The following is a 19,292-nucleotide window of genomic DNA, read 5'->3' as shown; positions in this document are numbered from 1 at the left end:
GTCGCTCTTCTTTGAACCTTTTCTAGTGCCACTATATCTTTCTTGAGATAAAGTGACCAGAATTGAATACAATACTCCAGGTGAGGTTGCACCATGGAGCAATACTGGGGCATTATAATATTCTTAGTCTTGTTAACCATTCATTTTAAAATAATTCCCAGCATCATGTTTGCTTTTTTGGCCGCCGCCACACATTGGGCAGAAGGTTTCATCATATTGTCTACAATGACACCCAGATCCTTTTCTTGGGCGCTAATCCCCAAGGTGGACCCTAGCATTAGAGAATGACACGGTGAAAAAATTGGTCCCCGTCACCGCCCCGTCCCCGTCTCACCATCCCCGTCACCGCCCCGTCCCCGTCTCACCATCCCCGTCACCGCCCCGTCCCCGTCTCACCATCCTCTTCACCGCCCCGTCACCGCCACTGCCACCCCATTCACCGCCCCGTCACCGCCACTGCAATCCCATTCACTTTTCTTTATTTACGTATAAAGGAAACATTCTTTAAAACTTAGTTAAATATTAGTTAATAACTATACAAAAACAAAACACGCAGAGAAAAAAATTAATATAAATTCCCTGACTTCCCTGCACGAAGGTCTGTCCCCATCCTGAAAGCCTGATGCCCCCCCCCCCCGACGTCCGATACATCCCTCCCCCCGAAGGACCGCCGACTCCCCAACAATATCGGGCCAGGAGGGAGCCCAAATCCTCCTGGCCACGGCGACCCCCTAACCCCACCCCGCACTACATTACGGGCAGGAGGGATCCCAGGCCCTCCTGCCCTCGACGCAAACCCCCCTCCCCCCAACGACCGCCCCCCCCAGCTTCAAAATGATGCCTGAAGTTACCTTGGGGGTTCTGAGCACTATTAATTTTAATTTATTACAGCACTCCAGAAATATTTTTCTAATTGTTTTAACTTGGAAAAGCGAACCAGGATTGTCTTAATGAAAGGCTTATGTTCTGCACTGCAGCCCTCCTGCCCTCGACGCAAACCCCCCTCCCCCCACCGACCGCCCCCCCCAGCCGACCCGCGACCCCCCTGGCGACCCCCACGACCCCCCCCACCCCCCTTCCCCGTACCTTTGGTAGTTGGCCGGACAGACGGGAGCCAAAACCGCCTGTCCGGCAGGCAGCCAACGAAGGAATGAGGCCGGATTGGCCCATCCATCCTAAAGCTCCGCCTACTGGTGGGGCCTAAGGCGCGTGGGCCAATCAGAATAGGCCCTGGAGCCTTAGGTCCCACCTGGGGGCGCGGCCTAAGGCACATGGTCGGGTTGGGCCCATGTGCCTCAGGCCGCGCCCCCAGGTGGGACCTAAGGCTCCAGGGCCTATTCTGATTGGCCCACGCGCCTTAGGCCCCACCAGTAGGCGGAGCTTTAGGATGGATGGGCCAATCCGGCCTCATTCCTTCGTTGGCTGCCTGCCGGACAGGCGGGTTTGGCTCCCGTCTGTCCGGCCAACTACCAAAGGTCAGGGGAAGGGGGGTGGGGGGGTCGTGGGGGTCGCCAGGGTGGTCGCGGGTCGGCTGGGGGGGCGGTCGGAGGTTCTTGGGGGGGGGCGGTCGTTGGGGGGGAGGGGGGTTTGCGTCGAGGGCAGGAGGGCCTGGGATCCCTCCTGCCCGTAATGTAGTGCGGGGTGGGGTTAGGGGGTCGCCGTGGCCAGGAGGGTTTGGGCTCCCTTCTGGCCCGATATTGTCGGGAAGTCGGCGGTCCTTCGGGGTGGGGGTGCGAGTGGTCCTGCCGGGGGGGGATGTATCGGACGTCGGGGAGTCGGCCGGGCAAGAGGGCTTGGGCTCCCTCTTGCTCCGATCGCGGGTGCGGGTGGGAGCGCGTGCGAGCGGTCGTTCGGGGTGGGGGTGCGAGCGGTCCTGCTGGGGGGGTGAATCGGGCGTCGGGCGGTAAATAGCGGTTCCTAGAAGGGGGTACATTGGCCCGCGGGGACAAACCTGTTCACCGTTTCCGCGGTCGGTGAATGGCCTTGTCCCCGTCACCGCAGCGACTGCTAGTTTTCTTCCCCGTTTTCGGCGGTGACCCGCGGCTTAAATGCGGTGGCCGCGGGTAAACCGTCACCGTGTCATTCTCTACCTAGCATCCAGTAACTGCTATTTGGGTTATTCTTCCCAATGTGCATCATTTTGCATTTGACCACATTAAATTTCATCTGCCACTTGGATGCACAGTTTTCTAAAGTTTGCATGCAATTTTTCACAATCCGCATGCGTTTTAACAACTTTAAACAATTTAGTGTCATCTGCAAATTTAATCACCTCACTCGTCTGATCCTTTTAGGTAGGTAAGGATGGAATTTTGTTTTCAAGCTGCTGAACATTGAAAGAAGTTTGAAGAAAGTTCGAAATTTTCTTTCCTTTCTACTTTTCTTCTTTGCTTGTTTTATAAAATAAAAGTAAAACACACAAAGAAAAAATGAAATACTTGAAAAGCTTATTTAAAAAATATAAACAGGAAGGCACGGAGAAACAAGAGAGAAACATCTTCACTCTGTGGAAAATGAAAAACTGACGACCTCCCAAGCTGGCATCGGGCAGAAAAGCATTCATGCATGCATGCTGCAGGCAGTCTAAAAGCTTATTAAAGCTTAAAGTAATTCTACACTTTTCACTATCCATACCAGGACTCTGTGGATGACATCATCCCACGTAAGAATATGCTGCCTGCTTCTCTATGGATAATTCTTGGAACAGCTGTTTTCAAAAGATTGGTTATTCTAATGTTTAAAAATTCATGTTCTTTGTCTAGTTGGAAGAGTTTCTTCCAAAGATCATGTTCCACTAGAATAACATACAATGTAGAGAATGACACGGGGACCGTTTACCACGGTAAACCGCAGGTCACCGCAGTAAATCCACAGGAATGGAGACATTTGCAACTGGTTTACCGCAGGAATGGGAACAAGACCTTTTACCGCCCCATGAAAAGTCTGTGGTAAAAAAAAATTGTACCCGTGTCAGACTCAGCATCTTCTCCCCAGCTTCTCTTGAGCCTATTTTACCTTCAGGAACCAACCATGCCACGAAGAAGACAGAAGGAACCTAAAACCAAAGCCTGAGACCAATGTGATTTGAAGAATAAAATTACCAGACAACAAAAAGAAAAAAAAATAAATTTATTTTATATTTTGTGATTAGAATATTTCAGATTTGAAATATGTATCCTGCTAGAGCTGGTATTAGACATAACTGGGTACTGCAAAGTCCAGGCTGTGCTTCTTTAGTTTCCAGCTGGCTTAGGGCTCTCTCTCTGACCAGGGAGCAGTTGCCCTAGTTGCTTTCCCCTAACATTATTCCTGCCATGTGTGACTGAAGTATTCTGTTAGCTTGGTTTTTCTATGTAGCATTCTGTAGTAATTTGGTTTGTTCAGTTTTCACAATAGTGAAGGAGATATTTGTGAAAGGGAGGGGAGATGGGTTTTGTTGAACCTCGCTCTATTTTATTTGTGTTTATAAAATGACAATTGTCAGAGGAGAAGCTTCCGCCCACACACACGTGACTGCAGGGCGGCACAGGCAGGCTTCGCTGGCATCAGTTTCTTTTGTAAAGCACCGTGAAGGTAAGGGGGAGGGAGGGAGATAGCTTTGGCCAGAGGGAAGGGGCCGCATGCGCTCGCGATCGATGACGGCGCACCTTCCCTCCCTTAAGTTTCTTTATGCCGTGAAGGTAAGGGGGAGGGAGGGAGATTCTCGGGCCGCTGAAGGGAGGTGAGGTGGCGAGAGGGAAGGATGGATGTTGCGAGGACGGGGCGGTGAAGGGGACGAGGGAGCAGTGATGGGGACAGATTTTTTCCCAGTATCATGCTCTAATACAATGGCGTGTGAATAAGAAAATCTCCAATTTGAAACTGTCAGGCAGAAGGCTCATCTAGTGAGTCAAAAAAAGCCGCATTTATCAAAAATAGACATGAAACGTGACATCAGTAAATTGCGACCAACTAATTAGTTGTTTTACCTGCTCCATCTAAATTATTTGTGAAGAATCATTACAATAAACAATGATATCAAGTACCTCAACTCTGCAGGTTTGTTGTTGGTTTTTTTTGCTTTTATTTTTCCCTTGGTATTCTGTGGTGTTTTTTTGTTGTGGACTTATTTCTTCAGTAAATCAACAGTGGTCAAGGGAGCTTCTATTGATAAGTTCCAAGAAGCACTGGAACTCTACCTGTGGTGGGTGGGTAAAGGGTCAAGGTGGGTAAAGGGTCAAGGAAAACAAGGCTGTTGTGATGTTTGGATACAAATGCTTTTTCAGATAGTGATGTGCTGTATTAGCAAAATAATACGGCAGAGTTTTATATCAAGAGATAAGTTGTCTACGTTTAAAGACGGTGGATTGGGGAATGGGTAGAGGAAGGGTGGTGTTGGCAATGTGTTGTTTGTTATATGCAGATTTGATATTGTTGAAAAAAATAAGTGGAGAAATTTTTCAAGGTATTTCAAGCCATCTGCTTTCCCTCAAAAGAAGAAATTATCAACCAAATTTTTATTCAAAAAAACACATTCTGACCTGTTTTGCTGCTTTATTATTTTCTAAAAACAAATTATTTCATTTTACCATTGCTACCTATGAGGATATACAGGAGAATACACTCCTGTGTTGACAATATTTTACACAATAATGGTAGAATGATATTTATTGCTTCCGAATAAGGCTTAGAATTTCTCTTTTAACCCTTTCAGGACCAAGGGACATATTTGTCCCATAACTTTAAAATCCTATAAATTTTGATTGGGATAGTCTACAGTTCTAAATTTGATATGTACGGATTCCATATGATACTGCCTTTATGTAAACAAACTGGTTCCGACATTCATTCATTAGCGTCGTTGCCAGATTGATGAGAAGATTCACTTGCCACACTGTCCATAAGCCAGAAGTGTGATTTAAAAAAAAAAAAAAATGATATTTCACAAAAAAAATAAATTTTTTGGCATCTGCAAGCCCTTTTTACCATAAAAATGTCGTCAAAACCACAAAAATTGGCCTACGATCCTTATGGTCCTGAAAGGGTTAACCCAGATCTCCCACGCAGAACAGATTGTCTGGTCTTGACATTCTCCCTGAGACTTTTTGCATGTGTCAGAAGAAGGTTATATTAAAAGACACAGACTTACTTTGTACAGCACTTTAACAAACATGAACCCTTCTCTGGCAAATCTGTATTTAGCTCAGGCCAAGGCAGGTTTTGTGGCTTGCAGCCATGATGATCCCAGAGTGCATTCAGACACCTGACCTTTAGCAGAACGAGTCTGGTTACAGCAGTGACCTCGCAGTCGTTTCAGATCAGTAACAGAATCAGAAGGGCAAATGAATGGGGTGGCAGTGAATGGGATGGCTCTGGTAAGATGAAGGTCACATTCCTGTCTAAAAGGGCACAGAAGGGCAGGGCAGCTATGTACACGGCCACTTTCATAACCAAAATATCTGGCACCATGGCACAGATTCAAATGTGCTGTATTCTGCATTAGTGTACGAAGATCTGCATGAGCTCTTTCAAAAACTGTCAACTTTTTAAATTCAATAAATGCAAGATAGATCTCAGCAATCAGAATAAATAAGCCAAGGAGGTACCACAGGGCTAATGAATATTCTTACATTTTATGACCATAGCAACATAGTAAATTATCAGATTAAAGAATGAACTGGCCCCTCAAGTCTGCCCAGGTGACACCTAATGGCTGGATTTAGGCTCCAAGAATGCAGGGTTCCAACAGCAGCCCTGGTGTATAGTTCCTCAGTGAAGAGCATTGCTGCAAAGACTGTAATTTGGGAGGGTATGCAAAACAAGAGGCTTAAATATTAAATCCCTCGGTAGCTGCAAATGAAAGTTCAGGCATCAGATCTCAGTCTCAATTCTTAACACATAGTAACATAACATAGCAGATGACAGCAGATAAAGACCCGAATGGTCCATCTAGTCTGCCAACCTGATTCAATTTAATTTTTTTAAAATTTTTTCTTAGCTAATTCTGGGCAAGAATCCAAAGCTCAACCCGGTACTGTGTTTGGGTTCCAACTGCTGACGTCTCCGTCTCCAGCCCATCTACACCCTCCTACCCATTGAAACCCTCCCCAGTCCATCCTCAACTAAAAGGCCATATACAGTCTGGCCAGTACTGGCCTTAGTTCTTCAATATTTACTATTATTTTCCGATTCTAGATCCTCTGTGTTCATCCCACACTTCTTTGAACTCCGTCACCGTTTTCCTCTCCACTATCTCTCTCGGAAGCGCATTCCAGGCATCCACCACCCTCTCTCTGTAAAGAAGAATTTCCTAACATTGCTCTTGAATCTACCACCTCTCAACCTCAAATTATGTCCTCTGGTTTTAACAAATAAAATAAAATAAAATGAACATCAGAATCACTTAGAACCATCCTAGCAGGATAAGGCGGAGAATTATTTTATCCCTGAATTCTTGACTCCTTGGGTTCTTTGACTAAGCTATGGTAAGCACTAATATTTATGTTTTATTTAAGATTTGATCTACCGCTCCTGCATTTTACTGACCTAAGCAGTTTACAAAGTATCAAACTAAAATGAAATTAGGTACTTGAGAAAAACTGTCCCGAAGGCTCACAATCTAGCTAAAAAGTACCTGATAAACTAAAAATATTTAATAACAACATATAATACATTTCCAAGATGAAAAATCAAAGAAATAGAAAATAGAAAGAATAAAAGAAGATAAAAAATGTGTACTTATTGTGAGCAGTAGGGGGTTCATGGGCTCATATTTTTAATGGTCATGTAGCCATTAATTCCAGAAAGAAAAAAATTGGCCAGTTTCAGGCACAGCACATAGGAAAGATCCAAGGGGCTTGCTAAGGCCATTTTTGCCGTGGCTTTAGTAAAAGGACCCTTTTGTGTATAATTTCTTTCCAACATTCCATTGGATTGAAAAGAATTAAAATGCATATGCTGATAAAGATCTGGAATATTGCCCTTCAACCCAGGCCCAAAAGATGCACAAAACATTTTAGAAAGAGCTGGAGTTTTATTAGTTAATTAATTAATTTTCTGAATCACCTTATCTTAATAAAACCTTGAGATGATATACAGCAAACAAAGGAACACAACATAAAAAAAAAAATCTATAAAAAGAAATGCAAAAGACATTAACATAAAATCAGTAGAAGCTGAATTAAAAAGCCAAGTTTTACATAATAAATAATAATAATTTTATATACCGCCTTACCACATAGTTCTAGGCAGTTCACATACAGTAAAAGTTATACAATCAATGAATAAAATACAATTTACTAAAAGTACATTAAAATCCACTAAAATATGCAAGCTATGAAAACAATATGCATTTACCAATCAGAATTCTAAAACATCAGTTTATAAATTTATCAAATAAATCAGTTTTTGTAGTTTCCTAAAGGACATATATTAGTGAGCCTGAGAGATAATGGTACTTAACCATAAGTTCATTTTACCTGCCTGAAAACCGAGCAATTTATCGAAAAATCTCTTCTAATGACAAGACTCGATAGGCGGGAGAACAAATAAATATTGCCCTCGAGTAATCCTATTAGGTTTATATCGTTCAAAACATGAAGTCAGATTATTGCACCATACCAAACAACACTTTAAAAACATATGCAACCGAATTTAAACAATACTCTGGCCTCAAAAGGCAACTAGTGCAACTGTCGATAAGATGGAGTAACATGGTCGTATTTTTTCAGACCCAAAATTAGGCGGACCGCCATATTCTGTATAAGTCTCAATCTCTTTTGGAGCTTTTTATGAGATCCCACATATATTATATTACAATAATCCAGGATGGATAAAATAGAAGATTGTACTAATAATCAAAATGATACACTGTCAAAAAACTTTTTATCGGCCGAAGTTTTCACAAACTTGCGTAACATTTTTTTGTCAATAATATGATCATCTAGAGTTAGATAGCGGTCCAGTATAACACCCAAGATTTTAATTGAAGCAAAAATTTAAAAAGTTTAACCATTCAGATGTAGTTCCTTTTCTTTTATACTATCTGAAGGACTAGCCAGAAAAAATTTTGATTTTTCCGGATTAAGTTTGAGTTTGGCCCTCATTGTCCATTGCTCAATAAGGATTAATAATAAAGAAATTTGGTTTATTATCTCCCCCTGTAAAGGACATAAGTGGAAGCACTATAGTAATATCATCTGCATAGATAAAGAATTTAACTCATGGCTTTTGAAAGTCTAAATAAGCAGATATAATACCAGCACATAACAGAAATGTAGCAATTCCTGGGTTGTAGCAGTGGATGCCTTTCCTGTTACTCACCTGCAGCTGTCACAGGAGGTTGGCTGGAGTAGTGCGATGGGCCTGTGGTTGGTGGATATTGGCCACCGGGAGCATAGGGATAGCCTGGGTAGCCACTGGAAAAAAAATTAAAAAAGCACGTTGGCTACATTCATTCCATGTCACATCGCCTTTACAAATAACCACTGCCCATAAATTTAATTTTTTTTTTAAAAAAGGCACCATTGATCTACATTTAATTCTGGCAATAGGATGTCTTTTATCATATGAAAATAAGCTCTTATTAGCATGACCTCCCTAGTGTAATGGTTTTGAGTTGCCCTTCAGTTAAAAAAGGGCAAGAAAAAAAAGGCAACACATGATGCTGTTCTTCTCATGGAGTCTCTTCCACAGTGACGTAAAGAGGGGGAGTGGACCAACCCAGGCGCCATCCAGAAGGGGGTGCCGGCACCTCTCCTCCTTTCTGACCACCCACCTCTTCAAATCTTCACTGGCAGCGAGCAGCATTTCCTACCTGCTGCTTGCGCCAGCCTCAGCTCTCCTAACATCACTTCCTCGTCACGAGACCAGGAAGTGATGTCAGAGGGAGAGTCAAGGTTGGCGTGAGCAGCAGGTAGGAGATGCTGCTGAATACTGGCAAAGATTTGAAGAAGTGTGTGGGAGCACACACAGTGGGGAAGTGTGAAGGCGCATGGTGCAGTGATGCCAAGGAATACCGTTCCATGTGCTGCCTTCCCTTACTATGCCATTGCTTTTCCAGCTCCCTTACTTTTTCTGCCACCGGTAGGTAATTTACATTTTTCTTTTTGGAAGGGGGGAGGGAGAGGCAATATGGCCGCCACAAGTAAAATCACACCAAAAATGTCAGCTTTCCTGAAAAACAAAAAACATTGAAGAAGATATTTTGAAGGTGGGGGAACCTAACTCTAACCCCACACACTCTCAGATTTATGTTTTTCAGAACCCCCCTCCCTCCCTGATTTTCCCCATAGGGAATAATGGGAGCACTCACTCTGACCTCTGGTGCCTATTTGTCAGCTTACAGAAGTCTGCCAGTAAGGAAATGATGTCTGCTTCAGAAACTGCTGGGAATGAATCTGCCACCAGAAATCTTCTGGCTGCCAGTCAGGAGAACTCTAACCATGAACTCCAAACCCCGAAAACCACAAGGTGCATTGGGGTGAGATAATTCACAGTTGACCTCGATACCCAGAGGGATGTTGCACAGGGGCCCCACAGCCTGTGCTAAAGCCCGTGATAAGTCAGCAGGTGGGCAAGCTTCCAGGGGAACGGACCCCGAGCCCTGGATAGATCACAAAACAGGCTGGCTCCACAAGTACTCAAAGAGATTAGCCTACGAGCAGCAGCCCACCCTTATGGGTCACGAAGGAAAGAAAGAAGAACTGATGGCCAAAAATACCCAAAAATATTTTTTTTAAAAAGGCAGATCAGAACACACCTTCTCAGTTCTCTTGCAGAAGGAAAAACTGAAGAGGAAGCTATTCTCCGCTGCTGAAGGGGAGGAGTTGAGCGACACCCTTCTGCAAAGTTTACAACTATGGGAGGACAACAGCTTCAATACAGAATCCTATGTCTTTGCAACAGAAATAGGTAAGATTCATCTCCTCTCCTCCCTTAGGATGTCAAGCATGATGCTGGTTTCAAAGCACTTATGCACTTTGCATCTACATGGGAGCAGGTGTAAAGTATATACAGAGATTTGAAAATGAAATCATTGCATACACTTTTCATTGATTGGGGGAAATATTCAGACAGCACTTTGATACAGGTCAACATACATTTACAAGTCTAAAACATTTGAGTGTTGCTCTATTTCTACTATCCTGAACAAAGAGGAACAGAAATGGTTGCACATTACCCTGGATTTGAAGCATGGCCGGGAGGGTAAGGAGTAATTCCAGCTGGAATGCCTGGCATGTAGGAAGCTGTAAGAGAAGTCACAATTTTGATTTATTTTTATTGTAATAACTACACCTGAACATAGAGAACAGCATGTTACTTGAATATAAACAATATGCATACTGATTATTTGATAAATGCCAAATTTTATGATATACACCATTTTCTATGCATGCACACGATACCGTTGGGGGTGCAAATCCAAAGAGAACCTAGGATCTTTATCTGTAGGATACAGATTGTCAAAGGCAGTCATAATTTCCAACAAAGGAAAATTAAAAATGTTCTGCTCTCCAGTGTGAGAAGACATTTCTGTTTATTTGGAATTTTCTATACCGCTCCAATGAGCAGGTCAGACGAGTTTACAATACAAAATTTAAAGAATGGGAAGAATTGAGGAAATGTTATCTCAGAAGCTACTAAGCTGACAGCTCAGCCTAATTTGAATTTTACTGCATGTGGGAGATACTGGTATTTTACAAGCATGTCTTTGTGTACTATCTAGACATTTTTAAATTTAACCCCCCCCACCCAATTATGATTAGCCCTGTGATTTAAAATAGAGCATCATGCTGGGTCTGAGGGAAAACTGCTACACTCCTGTCATCCAACAAATGAAATGAAATGAGATAAGATGAGATGAGATGCGATGCATCTCCAACCCTCAGACTGACAAGAGAAAACTGATGTGCAAAAAAAAAAAAAAAAAGACAATAGATCCAACCACTGTGACAAAAAAATATTCAAATATGACATATTAAAATAAATAGGAATGACCAACCCAAAATGGAGAAAGATACCATCCAGTGTTCTCAATTCAACATACACATACTGCCACCTAGTGCCATTCCATTAATACTGCAAAAACATGTATCTTCTACAGAGAAGGCAAGGCGTCAAGATATCATAAAAACATAAGATTAGCCTTACTGGGCCAGATCATATATATGAGGAAAGACTAGAGAGGTTAGGGCTCTTCAGCTTGGAAAAGAGATGGCTGAGGGGAGAAATGATTGAAATCTACAAAATCCTGAGTGGTGTAGAATAGGTTCAAGTGTATATGTATGTATATACAGTGGTGCCTCGCATAACGGACGCCTCGCACAGCGAACGCTGCGCACAACGAACTTTATGTCTTGATCCGTACAACGAACTTCGTTTCACACAACGAAGTCGCCCGAGCTGCATCCTTCCGCGCAGGCACTGCTTAACTGCCCTCTCTCCGCCTGGCTCCCTCTTGCCCCCCGACTCGATCGGGGCAAGAGGGAGCTCAAGCCCTCTTGCCCCCCGACTCCCCGACACGATCGGGGCAAAAGGGAGCCCAAGCCCTCTTGCCCCGCCGATTCCCCAACTCCCCGACAATATCGGGCCAGGAGGGAGCCCAAGTCCTCCTGGCCACGGCGACCCCCTAACCCCACCCTGCACTACATTACGGGCAGGAGGGATCCCAGGCCCTCCTGCCCTCGATGCAAACCCCCCTCCCCCCAACGACCGCCCCCCCAAGAACCTCCGACCGCCCTCCCAGCCGACCCGCGACCCCCCTGGCCGACCCCCACGACACCCCCAACCCCCTTCCCCGTACCTTTCTGTAGTTGGCCGGACAGACGGGAGCCAAACCCGCCTGTCCGGCAGGCAGCCATCGACGGAATGAGGCCGGATTGGCCCATCCGTCCCAAAGCTCCGCCTACTGGTGGGGCCTAAGGCGCCTGGGCCAATCAGAATAGGCCCGGGAGCCTTAGGTCCCTCCTGGGGGCGGGGCCTGAGGCACATGGGCCCAACCCGACCATGTGCCTCAGGCCCTGCCCCCAGGAGGGACCTAAGGCTCCCGGGCCTATTCTGATTGGCCCAGGCGCCTTAGGCCCCACCAGTAGGCGGAGCTTTGGGACGGATGGGCCAATCCGGCCTCATTCCGTCGATGGCTGCCTGCCGGACAGGCGGGTTTGGCTCCCGTCTGTCCGGCCAACTACAGAAAGGTACGGGGAAGGGGGATGGGGGTGTCGTGGGGGTCGGCCAGGGGGGTCGCGGGTCGGCTGGGAGGGCGGTCGGAGGTTCTTGGGGGGGGCGGTCGTTGGGGGGAGGGGGGTTTGCGTCGAGGGCAGGAGGGCCTGGGATCCCTCCTGCCCGTAATGTAGTGCAGGGTGGGGTTAGGGGGTCGCCGTGGCCAGGAGGACTTGGGCTCCCTCCTGGCCCGATATTGTCGGGGAGTTGGGGAATCGGCGGGGCAAGAGGGCTTGGGCTCCCTTTTGCCCCGATCGTGTCGGGGAGTCGGGGGGCAAGAGGGTTTGAGCTCCCTCTTGCCCCGATCGTGTCGGGGAGTCGGGGGGGGGCAAGAGGGCTTGAGCTCCCTCTTGCCCCGATCGTGTCGGGGAGTCGGGGGGGCAAGAGGGCTTGAGCTCCCTCTTGCCCCGATCGTGTCGGGGAGTCGGGGGGGCAAGAGGGCTTGAGCTCCCTCTTGCCCCGATCGTGTCGGGGAGTCGGGGGGCAAGAGGGCTTGAGCTCCCTCTTGCCCCGATCGTGTCGGGGGTGCCAGGGACCACACGGAGTCACCCACCGTACCACCCGATTCGGGTAAGCGCAGGTATCGGTGGGTGGCTTATTTGCGGGGGGGTGCCTTATTTTACATTTTTTTCTAAAAAGGGGGGGCTGTCTTATTTGATGGCCCTGCCTTATCGGGGAAACACGGTAGAAAAAAAAAAAAAAAAATGAACAGTTAAGTCCCAGTTTTTGCCGCTGAGACTCTGCCCTCTCTCACTGTAAAATTAGACTCTACTTAGTCTGTCTTTAAATTTAAAAAATGTGTGTTGTTTTAAAAAAACAATTATGTTTTTAGATGTATCTAAATAAAAATAATAACCAAAAATTTATCTTTTTTTATGTCATCTTAGCATATTTTATGCTGCAGAACGAATTATTTTTTTTTACATGTACAGTGGTGCCTCACACAACGAACTTAATTGGTTCCAGGAGCAAGTTTGTTATGTGAAACGTTCGTTATGTGAAACGCGTTTTCCCATAGGAATACATGTAAAAAAAAATAATTCGTTCTGCAGCATAAAATATGCTAAGATGACATAAAAAAAGATAAATTTTTGGTTATTATTTTTATTTAGATACATCTAAAAACATAATTGTTTTTTAAAACAACACACATTTTTTAAATTTAAAGACAGACTAAGTAGAGTCTAATTTTACAGTGAGAGAGGGCAGAGTCTCAGCGGCAAAAACTGGGACTTAACTGTTCATTTTTTTTTTTTTCTACCGTGTTTCCCCGATGATAAGGCAGGGCCATCAAATAAGACAGCCCCCCCTTTTTAGAAAAAAATGTAAAATAAGGCACCCCCCCGCAAATAAGCCACCCACCGATACCTGCGCTTACCCGAATCGGGTGGTACGGTGGGTGACTCCGTGTGGTCCCTGGCACCCCCGACACGATCGGGGCAAGAGGGAGCTCAAGCCCTCTTTCCCCCCGACACGATCGGGGCAAGAGGGAGCCCAAGCCCTCTTGCCCCCCCCGACTCCCCGACACGATCGGGGCAAGAGGGAGCCCAAGCCCTCTTGCCCCCCCCCCCGACTCCCCGACACGATCGGGGCAAGAGGGAGCCCAAGCCCTCTTGCCCCCCGACTCCCCGACACGATCGGGGCAAGAGGGAGCCCAAGCCCTCTTGCCCCCCCGACACGATCGGGGCAAGAGGGAGCCCAAGCCCTCTTGCCCCGCCGATCCCCCAACTCCCCGACAATATCGGGCCAGGAGGGAGCCCAAGTCCTCCTGGCCACGGCGACCCCCTAACCCCACCCTGCACTACATTACGGGCAGGAGGGATCCCAGGCCCTCCTGCCCTCGACGCAAACCCCCCCTCCCCCCAACGACCGCCCCCCCCCAAGAACCTCCGACCGCCCCCCCAGCCGACCCGCGACCCCCCTGGCCGACCCCCACGACACCCCCAACCCCCTTCCCCGTACCTTTCTGTAGTTGGCCGGACAGACGGGAGCCAAACCCGCCTGTCCGGCAGGCAGCCAACGACGGAATGAGGCCGGATTGGCCCATCCGTCCCAAAGCTCCGCCTACTGGTAGGGCCTAAGGCGCCCGGGCCAATCAGAATAGGCCCGGGAGCCTTAGGTCCCTCCTGGGGGCAGGGCCTGAGGCACATGGTCGGGTTGGGCCCATGTGCCTCAGGCCCCGCCCCCAGGAGGGACCTAAGGCTCCCGGGCCTATTCTGATTGGCCCAGGCGCCTTAGGCCCCACCAGTAGGCGGAGCTTTGGGACGGATGGGCCAATCCGGCCTCATTCCGTCGTTGGCTGCCTGCCGGACAGGCGGGTTTGGCTCCCGTCTGTCCGGCCAACTACAGAAAGGTACGGGGAAGGGGGTTGGGGGTGTCGTGGGGGTCGGCCAGGGGGGTCGCGGGTCGGCTGGGGGGCGGTCGGAGGTTCTTGGGGGGGGCGGTCGTTGGGGGGAGGGGGGGTTTGCGTCGAGGGCAGGAGGGCCTGGGATCCCTCCTGCCCGTAATGTAGTGCAGGGTGGGGTTAGGGGGTCGCCGTGGCCAGGAGGACTTGGGCTCCCTCCTGGCCCGATCGTGTCGGGGAGTCGGGGGGGCAAGAGGGCTTGGGCTCCCTCTTGCCCCGATCGTGTCGGGGAGTCGGGGGGGGGGGGCAAGAGGGCTTGGGCTCCCTCTTGCCCCGATCGTGTCGGGGAGTCGGGGGGGGGGCAAGAGGGAGCCAGGCGGAGAGAGGGCAGTTAAGCGCAGTGCCTGCGCGGAAGGATGCAGCTCGGGCGACTTCGTTGTGTGAAACGAAGTTCGTTGTACGAATCAAGACATAAAGTTCGTTGTGCGCAGCGTTCGCTGTGCGAGGTGTCCGTTATGCGAGGCACCACTGTATTCTTATGGGAAAACGCGTTTCACATAACGAACGTTTCACATAACAAACTTGCTCCTGGAACCAATTAAGTTCGTTGTGTGAGGCACCACTGTATATGCATACGCATACACATACATAGTTGAACCTATTCTACACCACTCAGGATTTTGTAGATTTCAGTCATTTCTCCCCTCAGCCGTCTCTTTTCCAAGCTGAAGAGTCCTAACCTCTCTAGTCTTTCCTCATACGAGAGAAGTTCCATCTCCTTTATCATCTTGATCGCTCTTCTTTGAACCTTTTCCAATGCCACTATATCTTTTTTGAGATAAGGAAACCAGAAGTGAACACAATACTCAGGGTGAGGTCGCACCATTGAGTGATACAGGGCATTATAACATTCTTAGTCTTGTTTGTCATCCCTTTTCTAATAATTCCTAGCATCTTGTTTGCTTTCTTGGCTGCCGCTGCACATTGGGTGGAAGGTTTTAGTGTATTGTCCACGATGACACCCGGATCTTTTTCTTGAGCGCTAACCCCCAAGGTGGACCCTAGCATTCGGCAACTATGATTTGGATTATTCTTCCCAATGTGCATCACATCAAATGAAAGTAAATACTTGTTTATAGATGAGGTATTTAAATTAGCTCTATGAATATATCTCACTTATTTAAAGGTCTTAACTGTGGGATGAGGGAATTTAATACTTGTTAGAAGATTCTGGTTGGCTTTCTTTCAATAATGAAAGTGAAATCTTTCCTAATGGAAACACAGAAAGTGATACACTAATTTGAATGCTTACTGTTTTGGGAGTAACCAACTTGCTAGCCCCCTTTTTTTAACCACTGATACTTTAAGATCAAATCGGTGGAGGCATACCGTTCGTTATATGTTAAGGAGGGCTTTGAATCGAATGGACTGAAAATTCTACAGGAGCAGAAACACACCATGGAATCCCTATGGGTAGAAATTCCATGCCTAAGGGGGAAAGGATAGCGATAGGGAGAATACTACCGTCCACCTGACCAGGATGAACGGACAGATGCTGAAATGTTATCAGAAATTAGGGAGGTTAGCAAACTGGGCAACACAGTAATAATGGGTGATTTCAACTACCCTAATATTGATTGGGTAAATGTATCATCAGGGCATGCTAGGGAGAGGTGAAGCAATTCTAGATCTAGTTCTTAGAGGAGCAGTTGAATTGGTGAGGGAGGTAATGGTGCTGGGGCTGCTTGCTAACATGATCAGATTTGATATAATCCCTGGAATAAGTTTACACAGGAAATCCAATACAACAGCACTTAACTTTTAAAAAGGAAAGTATGATAACATGAGGAGAATGGTAAAAAAGACACTTAAAGGTGCAACTGCAAAGGTCAAAAATAGGAGAGGGTGGTGGATGCCTGGAATGCGCTCCCGAGAGAGGTGGTGGAGAGTAAAACTGTGACTGAGTTCAAAGAAGCGTGGGATGAACACAGAAGATTTAGAATCAGAAAATAATATTAAAGATTGAACTAGGCCAGTTACTGGGCAGACTTGTACGGTCTGCGTCTGTGTATGGCCGTTTGGAGGAGGATGGGCAGGGGAGGGCTTCAATGGCTGGGAGGGTGTAGATGGGCTGGAGTAAGTCTTAACAGAGATTTCGGCAGTTGGAACCCAAGCACAGTACCGGGTAAAGCTTTGGATTCTCGCCCAGAAATAGCTAAGAAGAAAAAAAAAAAAAAAAATTTAAATTGAATCAGGTTGGGCAGACTGGATGGACCATTCGGGTCTTTATCTGCCGTCATCTACTATGTTACTATGGATATTATTAAAAAATTCCATCCTGGAAGCCCAGAAAGCAATGTTACTTACCGTAACAGTTGTTATCCAGGGACAGCAGGCAGCTATTCTCACTAGTGGGTGATGTCATCAGACAGAGCCCCGGTACGGACGTCTCACAAGCACGTGTTGCTTGTAGAAACTTAAAGTTTCTAGATGCCCGCACCGCGCATGCGCCGGTGCCTTCCTACCCGGAGATCCGGGCGTGTCTCCTCAGTTCAGGTAGCTAGCCTGAGAAGCCAACCCAGGGGAGGTGGGTGGGACGTGAGAATAGCTGCCTGCTGTCCCTGGATAACAACTGTTACGGTAAGTAACATTGCTTTATCCCAGGACAAGCAGGCAGGTATTCTCACTAGTGGGTGACCTCCAAGCTAACCTCAGTGGGATGGAGGGGGAGTTGGCGACTTAAGAGAATAAATTTTTCAATACTGTTTGGCCAAACTGTCCATCCCGTCTGGAGAGGGTGTCCAGACAATAATGTGAGGTGAATGTGTGAACCGAGGACCAGGTGGCAGCCTTGCAAATTTCCTCGATTGGTGTTGATCTGAGGAATGCTACTGAGGCTGCCATTGCTCTGACCTTATGGGCTGTGACCTTACAAGGAAGTGATAATCCAGCCTGGGCATAGCAGAAAGAGATACAAGCCGCCATCCAATTAGAGATGGTGCGCTTCGATATGGGTCTTCCCAACTTATTAGGATCGAAGGAGACAAAAAGTTGAGGAGTGGATCTGTGTGGCTTGGTGCGATCCAGGTAGAAAGCCAAGGCACGTTTGCAGTCTAGAGTGTGAAGGGCCGATTCTCCGTGGTGAGAATGAGGCTTAGGGAAGAATACTGGAAGTACAATGGATTGGTTGAGATGAAATTCGGAGACCACCTTAGGCAGGAATTTCGGGTGAGTGCGGAGGACCACCTTGTCATGGTGGAATACTGTGAATGGTGGGTCCGCCATCAATGCCTGGAGTTCGCTGACTCTGCGAGCGGACGTAAGGGCTACAAGGAAAAGCACTTTCCAGGTGAGGTACTTCAGAGGGGCCCTGTTGAGTGGTTCAAACGGGGGCTTCATGAGGTGGGAAAGGACTACATTGAGGTCCCAAACCACTGGGGGTGGTTTGAGAGGAGGGTTAACATGGAAGAGTCCTTTCATAAATCTGGCGACCACCGGATGGGCCGAGAGGGGTTTCCCTTGTAGAGGCTGGTGGAACGCCGCAATAGCGCTCAGATGGACTCGTATGGACGTGGACTTGAGCCCAGATTGAGATAGGTGTAGGAGATAGTCCAGCACGGAGGATAAGGAAGCTCGCTGAGGTTCCTTTGACTTAGAAACACACCACGAGGAGAATCTGGTCCATTTCTGGGAGTAGCATTGTCGAGTGGCGGGCTTCCTGGAAGCTTCCAAGACCTCCCTCACTTCTTGTGAGAATTGGTGAGGGGTTACGTTGAGAGGAACCAAGCTGTCAGGTGGAGAGACTGCAGGTTGGGATGAAGTAGTGATCCTTGATGTTGAGTAAGTAGTGAAGGAAACACTGGAAGTGGTACTGGTTCCCTGCTGCTGAGTTGAAGTAGGAGGGAGAACCAAGGTTGTCTGGGCCACCGAGGAGCTATTAGAATCATGGTGGCCCGTTCGAGTTTCAGCTTGACCAGAGTCTTCTGGATCAGCGGGAATGGTGGGAACGCATATAGAAATCGTTTCCCCCAGTTCAGTAGAAAAGCATCTGCCTCGAGGCGATGGGGAGTGTAAATCCTGGAGCAAAACTGAGGCAGTTTGGCGTTGTGGGGAGCCGCAAAGAGGTCTATCTGTGGCGTCCCCCATTGCGTGAAGATTTGGTGAAGGGGGCTGGAATGGAGAGTCCATTCGTGCGGTTGTAGCAGACGGCTTAGTTTGTCTGCTAAGACGTTGTTCTCCCCCTGGATGTATACTGCTCTGAGTAGGGTGTTGTGGCGCACCGCCCAGTCCCAGACTCGTAGAGCTTCCTGGCAAAGGAGGGCCGAGCCCGTGCCTCCTTGCTTGTTGATATAATACATGGCGGCCTGATTGTCTGTGCGAATGAGGATTACCATGTCGTGGAGTAGGTGTTGGAAAGCTTGGAGCGCATTGAAAATGGCTCTGAGTTCCAGTAGATTGATTTGGTGTAGTCTCTCCGCATTGGTCCAGAATCCTTGTGTGCGGAGACCCTCCAGATGGGCCCCCCATGCGTAATTCGACGAATCGGTCGTGAGGACTTTCTGATGGGGGGGAGAGTGCATCAGCAAACCTCTGGATAGATTCGAAGAGGTCATCCACCAAAGTAGAGACTGCCGAAGAGCAGGTGTGACTAAGATGCGTTTGGATAGTGGATCGGATGTCTGATTCCACTGTGATGCCAGGGTCCACTGGGGGATCCTGAGGTGGAGTCTGGCAAAGGGTGTCACATGCA

At 47.5% G+C, this 19,292-nt stretch overlaps 1 protein-coding gene across 1 annotated transcript in view; it reads right to left on the bottom strand.

The window, feature by feature from the left end:
* TSG101 (tumor susceptibility 101) overlaps positions 1–19,292 on the bottom strand; it is a 67,421-nt gene that overhangs the window by 10,036 nt on the left and 38,093 nt on the right. The window contains exons 6-7 of the mRNA XM_033927853.1: positions 10,160–10,226; positions 8,302–8,396 (exon numbers count right to left, since the gene is read on the bottom strand). Of these exons, the coding sequence (XP_033783744.1) occupies positions 8,302–8,396; positions 10,160–10,226 (162 nt within the window). The remainder of the gene's footprint in view (positions 1–8,301; positions 8,397–10,159; positions 10,227–19,292) is intronic.

The sequence above is a fragment of the Geotrypetes seraphini genome, chromosome 19 (assembly GCF_902459505.1).
Source record: "Geotrypetes seraphini chromosome 19, aGeoSer1.1, whole genome shotgun sequence".
NCBI classification, from domain to species: domain Eukaryota; kingdom Metazoa; phylum Chordata; class Amphibia; order Gymnophiona; family Dermophiidae; genus Geotrypetes; species Geotrypetes seraphini.
Note: the sequence above shows the minus strand (reverse complement) of the source record. Positions and strands in the feature narration are given on the sequence as shown.